Source organism: Thalia democratica, chromosome 4, assembly GCF_965202585.1.
Source record: "Thalia democratica chromosome 4, ktThaDemo2.hap1.1, whole genome shotgun sequence".
In the NCBI taxonomy this organism is placed as follows: domain Eukaryota; kingdom Metazoa; phylum Chordata; class Thaliacea; order Salpida; family Salpidae; genus Thalia; species Thalia democratica.
Genome location: NC_139168.1, coordinates 36,199,157 through 36,206,401, shown reverse-complemented (window position 1 = coordinate 36,206,401; position 7,245 = coordinate 36,199,157). Strand labels below are relative to the sequence as shown.

Sequence of the window (7,245 nt, the reverse complement as noted above, 5' to 3'; positions counted from 1 at the left end):
AGAAAATATTTAACATTATTGTAACTTACAGATTTAAAGTAAGAAAGTAAAGTTTTTTCTCATAGAAAAAGTTTTGTTTAAAAACTAATGTTTAAACAAAGATTTCTAAAAAACAGGTTTGTTTCTAAACTTTATGCTTACAATATATTTTTTAAAGTGTTCATGCTAACTCTCAAAGCTAAAACTTTTTGGATAAAGAAAAAATAAATACACAAAATGAATGTCGTTTTATAAAAAATTATAAAAATTGTAACGACATAGTCTTGTTTTGAGATCTCTGTTGATTCTGAAACTTTAGATTTCCTTAACATGTAAAGAAAATTTAAACATTAATTTTTCTATACTTTGTTTACTTCTTATAGTTGTTTTTATGTCTTTTAACTTAACTAAATACATTTTAAACGATTTTTAAATAATAAAAAGCTGTTTATAATACAGTATAATTTGTACAGCTTTTTTCCGGTGCATAACTTACTAAAAATATATAACAGAATGCATTTCATTTTCTTTAAATTTATTTAAGTACTTTCAAGTAGGACTCGTCAGAAATTGTTTCCTACTGGATTGGAATGAATACAAATTGAAATAAAATTATACTGCAGTTTAAAGTTTTAAGATATAAAATGACGTAATAATCAACTGTTAAAAATTAAATAAGTGCTAATGCTAAACAAATTTGGTATACTAATAAAACAATCTAAATAAAGAAGCGATAAAAAAAATTAAATTAAAACTATGCTTAAAAATAAAGTTTAACAAGAAACTAATTACTTTAAAATTACTAATATAAGGATTTAAAAAGTCTAGTTTGGTAAACGAACTTTTTTCTGCTTACATAAACTGGGCCTTAAAGATTGAATACATAAGGCTTCCAGAATATGCAATTGAAAAGAGTTCTCCGCTCTCACTAAGACTGAAAAATTGTCCTTTTTATAATTTTTAACACACTCAGGATTGTCCAACAAATGTTGCCCAATCGCCGAGAAGTATTTTTTAGTTGGTTTCTCAGAACGGCCATCAAACCACTTTTTCAAGACTTTCGGAACATGTTGATCGATTCTTACATGAAACCTTTGAGATGTTTTTCCCACGTAGTCACTACCACAGTGACAACTAAATTTATAGATGATGTTACTTTTTTCATGGGTGGGAGAAACATCTTTGTAAATTCCATTTAGAGGTCGATCGGTATACAAAACTGTTCTTAAATGAACAGAGCTGAAAACTTGGATTATTTCCTCTGAAATTTTCTTAGAAAACCTCTCAGAAATATTTCCATTTAAGGAAGTTTTAAGTATACTTGACACTTCTGAGGGCCAATCATTTTTAAAGCTGTTGAACTTCTAGCTCTTGTTATAACTTTCGAAACTAAGTTACCTGGATAACCAAGCGAAAGGAAAGTGTTTTTAAGTGTTTTCAACTCGCCTTCAAGAAAGCAAGGAGAACAAAGTCTAGTGAAACACTTTTTAAATCCTTATATTAGTAATTTTAAAGTAATTAGTTTCTTCTTAAACTTTATTTTTAAGCATAGTTTTAATTTAAAAAATTTTTATCGCTTCTTTATTTAGATTGTTTTAATTCTACTGAGTTTTATTAGTATACCAAATTTGTTTAGCATTAGCACTTATTTAATTTTTAACATTTGATTATTATGTCATTTTATATCTTAAAACTTTAAACTGCAGTATAATTTTATTTCAATTTGTATTCATTCCAATCCAGTAGGAAACAATTTCTGACGAGTCCTACTTGAAAGTACTTAAATAAACTTAAAGAAAATGAAATGCATTCTGTTATATATTTTTAGTATAATTTGTTTAAACCACTTTTTAAATTGTTTCTCCGGAAGTAAATTAAGTCTTTTACATAAAACCAGATAACAAGAAATTATCGAAGTATAAACAGTTTTTACTCAATCGTAATAAGTTTTTTATTCTTGATAATTTGGTTAGTTTTAGTATATATATATACAGTCATAGCAACAGTCATAACTGAAAACCAGACCAAGTTTTATGTTGGCTCAACTGGACTATCGTTCAAGAATCGCTACACAAAGCACAAGTACAGCTTCAAACACGAAAAACATAAAAATACGACAACTTTATCGCAGTACATTTGGAAACTAAAAAATAACGAAGTTAGTCTTAAAATTCAGTGGGAAATATTAACAAGAACGAAAAATAAATATAGTTTAAAAAACGGATGTAAATTGTGCAATGCGGAAAAAATCGAAATTTTAAAAGTTAAAAAATCTGAATCTCTAAACAAAAGAAACGAATTACAAACTGGCTGCATACATTATCGTAAACAATTTATCTAAAAACTCTGTTAATAATTTTGTCTAAAATCAATCTTATTGCTGTACATACAAGTTTGCTTTTTATTGAATAAAACTTGGCTGAAGACGCGTATTAAACGCAGAAACAGCTGTCCCTAGCAAAAGTTTATTTTGTGTATTATTTATATATATATATATATATATACTAAAACTAACCAAATAAATAATACGTAATAAAATGTTTGCTTTTATATTACACAGTTTTTATATAGTCTTAGCCAATTACTTTTCCCTGTTTTATTAATTAGATAACATTAATATAATCTAGAATTATTTAATCAAGTACCTATAGTTGCATGAAAATATTTCGTTTGACCCAAAAGAGCTGTTTTGTTCACGTAGGATTTGTAAAAATTTTAAAAACGACCACCTTTGTTTTAAGTTTTTACTATTTGTAGGAAGGGCGACACCTGCACTAGATAAATTATCATTCTAACTTCTTCGATAACATTTATTATAACTTTTATTTTACATGTAGAAATTGTTTAAAATAGTAGTATTTGTTTTGTGTATGCATTGCATAATACAAAAGAGGTAGTTTGTTGAAAAACAATGTTTGTAGTTATCCTACCAAAATTTAAAAAAAAAAGTTTGCCCAACATGGCTGGATAAGTGAGGAAGCACTGTATTTGTAAAAACAATCATTTGCATCAGCTATGCTTTTAGTTGGTTTAAGTGTTTTAATTTATGCAATATCATAATAAGCTTCAACTGTTTTTTAGTTTAAGTAGTTATTTTAAAAATTGTGATGTTAAAATTATAACATAAAGTTTTAGAGAGATGTGTTTAATTAGATTTTGTTTTTCATTTACAGACTTATTCAGAGTTTTGTTTTAATAAAAACTTTTTGACCAGTAATGTAACTTATCATTGACAAATTCAAGGATTATTTGACACGATCCCTATATATTCGTGATATGTGGTAGATGCGACCAAGCCCCAAAATTTGCTTACGATAAAAATTCATTGATGCAGAAATTACAATGATCAGTTAAAAATAATCAAGTTGAAGAATAAGCGATTGATATATGTTGAAAAATAACTTGGTTAAGTTTTATTTTCTTTATCAGTAGTATTAGTGAACACTTTTATTTTGTTAATTTACTATTACGACCCCCCTCCAATACCCAAAATGACTTCTAGGGGATATACATTACTTTCAAAAATATAAGGCTAAATTGGTCATCAGTCTAAATTAAAAAAAAAAAACGCGCACGAACCTTGAAGTGCGCACTTATGCATGTAGACCAATTTATTGTGGAAATAAATTTTCATAAAAATATTTAATTTACAAACCACCATTGGAAATCTTCTACATTAATGATTAAGTCCGTTTGGGATTAACTTAACTGGACTAGATTTTGGCATATTTCATACGAGCCTCAAAATTAAATCAAGTTAGTACTTATTTCGTATATTAATGAAATTAACATTCTTTATTATTAAACTTTTATTTAGAAGTCTTCTAAAAAATTAAGTTTTTTAATGTGCAGGTTCTTTTCTGAAGTCTAATTATTGTGGAAAATAAAAAAATAGCTTTGTATAAACGTTTTTTAATTTCTCCATTGCAAGGATCTACAATTAAGTTGACTTATTTTATCGATTTGTCAAAGTATCATAAAAAATAAATTTATTTGTATGTCTTCTAATTTTTTCTATTCAATTTTGTTATGTTTCTAAACCTCAAATTTAACTAAAATTATACTTTCACTAAATTCAAAAACACTAGATAATTTAAACATATTTTTATTTATGTACACAAACAAACGATACACATTTGAAAACATTGCACAATATCTGGTATAATAACTTACAAAAAACTGACTCTTATATAAATATCAGTAAAACAATTTAAATATGAAATCAGAAAAAAAAAAAACATTTTATGCGTGTTTTAGATCATGAATAATCAAGTAGTAGTACACCTAATGTACAGATTAAAAGAAAAAAGTGTCGAGCATACTTGTTAATCTAATAAACATTGAAAACGATGAAATCAAGCAATTTAAGCGGCCTGAGTGGGCTTGAAGTTGACGTGAAGTTTCGGTTGGACGCTGCACACCAGCTCAATTATTCTGTCCACCACCACCCGCTTGTTGGCTGCCGTCTGCTCGTCGATCCTCGCCTTCTCCTGCTCCTCCTGCTGCGCCTGCCTCTGCTCCATGTCACTGCTCGAACCTTTCATCTGTTTTGAAATGTTGTTGTTAGTTACAAAAATAATCAAGTTTGTGCAAAGGCAACATTTTTTTTGGGATGAGAATAAAAGTAGACATGTATTTGAAAATAAGTAAAAATAAAAATTTAATAAAAAAAATATTTCTATTCAGTTTAAATATTACAGTTTTTCGAAGTTTTGATATTTATAACAGCATACAAATGTTTTGACAGGAAAAAATCATGACACGCACCTACGCATACATGCTTACAAAACAATATGACCTTGCACAGTGAGATGTATAAACTGCTTACTAATTAGTTTTTATGAATTTACAAAAGGCTCATGATTGAAAAAGTTATGTCTGAAATACTTTTTATTTTCTATCAAAACAAATTTGATAAAATTTGTCGTATTAATAGTGATTATTATTGTAAACTAACTAAATTGCGTCAAAAAACAAATTAATACATACTTACACATCAACTTACTTTTAAATAAAAGGTAGCAAACATTGTTTACAGTTTTATTAGTGATTTTGACTTACTAAAAACAATCTTCATATTGAATTTGTTTTAAAAATATTTCTGCATAAGTAAAATAACCAAGCTGTAATACTTTTAAACTTACATTTTCCTTATGAAGTTTAAACTCATTTTCTGCTTCTTCAATAAACATCTTGATTTCTGCGTTCGCTTCTTCTTTGGCAAGCTTCAAGCGACGAGCTTTAGCTAAAAGTTAAAACTTTGAAGTAACACAATAACCATTTGATTTTAAAAAAATATGTAACTATATAATATATTACTGCTATAAATTTGTTTTAATTGGCTTGACTTTTTAAAGATACTAATACTTAATAAATTATTATAAAAATTAGGAAATTTAAAAAATAAAGAGTAAAAACGTCAAGCATAGTGTATTTATTTATTTACTTTTTTCGTACAATATTTTCCTTTAAATATATTTATAAGATAAAGTAACTACTACCTTAATATTAGATGTAGTATAGGTCAAACATTTTAATAATTTATATTAAATTTATATTTTTTACATAGGAGTCTAATAGAAAAAGAATTCTTTTCTTAAAAGATATAACTTTTGTACAGACAGACTTAACAATAGATCTCGACACCTATGTTATTTTACCTTTAAATTTCAAATTTATCTTATTACCCTTCACTTCTAATATTTCAGCAACTTTATACTCCTTATCATTGACTAAGTCTTAAAATTAAAAATCACGTTTAATCGCATCGGCTGCAGATCATTTCTGATTGGCTTATATTTTACTTTACTCAAGTTTTAATTAATAAAACTTACTTTTTGGGTTTATTTCTTATATATTTGGGTAAGGTAGGTTAAGGTTGAGGGTATAAATTAAATATTGGGTAAGATGGCTTAGGGTATAATGTTCTTAATATTCTGCTGTATTATCACTTTAGATCATTTGCATAATGTTATCAATGAAAACATTTCCAAAACCTTACAACCTCGTTCTACCAGTTATATTTTTACCCTAAAATGTTTCTCCATAATCTATACCCTTGTTTAACCAACCTAAAAAAAGTAACATTATCTTTAAAGAATAGGTGCAAAAGTAATTATGAATTATTTATAACAATAAATAAAACTAAAACAATTATGTTTGATCACTGAAAAATATCAAGCTGCTTTTAAGTCATCAATTTACAAAAAAAAAATATTTGATTAAAACTTTGGATTATAAAACTTTATTTGTTTAAATCAACAAGTCCGAATTTAATTTTTTCAAGTTATTCAGATAATGAATTTTAGTGAATCTAGTAAAAATAAAGATTTATAACTTTTTCCTTCAGTTAATAAATAATAAGTTTTTTCATCAAGTATTGGTAGTTTGAGTTTACCAAAGTTAGTTAAGGTGTTAAGTACAAAATTAAAACTCATTTTGAAAACTTCTATAATTTAAAATTATTTTAACTCCTCAACTCTATATTATAATTTCAGCATAAAGAAAAACTATCTATTTTCAAGCAAACATTGAATTTACAACATAAATTTAAGCTAGTTTTTTTCATGTCAAAATTATATTTAATAGTAAGACCTATACAAAAAGTGATAAGCTCATCATGACACATTAAAAATAAATTTATGCAGTTTATTTACTACAGCTGTGAATATTTCAGAAGAAGTAAACTAGTGCTTAATTTTAGTTTATACTTTTACACAGAAAATAACTTGGGCAATTTATTTTGTTAATTTTTTAATATAAAATTCATTGTTTCTTAAAAACTTGATACAATCAGTAACAAGACTAGAACTTTTCTTGCACTTCAACAACTACTAACCTTTTCTTGCTTCATTAACCTTTTCTTTAGCTTTCTTTTCAGCATTAAGCAAAAGGTTAATTCCGTAGGTTTGATTTGCCATTGAGTCAATAAACTATTTTATAAAAATCTTAAAACAAAATTAATTTGCTCATTAAAAAACTTTAAGAGTTACTACAAAGTTATACCTAATATTTTATTTCAAGCACGTCAAAATAAAAACAATTTTAATTATTTCTAAATTATTCAAATGCAAACTTTTAAAGCTACTATTCCTACTGATTGCAGTAGCTTAAATACATTAAACAAATATTTTAAGTAGATCATATAAGATTACAAAAAACTTTCAAAAATATGGTCTATTAAAATGTTTTTAAATTGAAAATGAGCTTGTACACATATTTCTATATACATTACCTAAGAAGTCTTACTTTAATTAATTATAACAA

General features: G+C 26.0%; 1 protein-coding gene across 1 annotated transcript; it reads right to left on the bottom strand.

The window, feature by feature from the left end:
• Window positions 1-4,068: 4,068 nt before the first annotated feature.
• LOC145834331 (V-type proton ATPase subunit G 1-like) lies at window positions 4,069-6,930 on the bottom strand. The gene is made up of 3 exons (XM_082941733.1): window positions 6,818-6,930; window positions 5,124-5,224; window positions 4,069-4,523 (listed from the first exon to the last, which is right to left on the bottom strand). Exons 1-3 carry the CDS (start codon window positions 6,897-6,899, stop codon window positions 4,344-4,346), a joined length of 363 nt encoding a protein of 120 aa, XP_082797859.1. The 5' UTR covers window positions 6,900-6,930; the 3' UTR covers window positions 4,069-4,343.
• Window positions 6,931-7,245: the final 315 nt, after the last annotated feature.

Coding starts and splice junctions, on each gene's coding strand:
- LOC145834331 (XM_082941733.1), bottom strand. CDS start 6,899: ATGGCAAATCAAACCTACGGAATTAACCTTTTGCTTAATGCTGAAAAG. Junction 5,225..6,817: donor GGTTAATGAAGCAAGAAAAG/GTTAGTAGTTGT, acceptor TTTAACTTTTAG/CTAAAGCTCGTCGCTTGAAG. Junction 4,524..5,123: donor TTAAACTTCATAAGGAAAAT/GTAAGTTTAAAA, acceptor ATTTCAAAACAG/ATGAAAGGTTCGAGCAGTGA.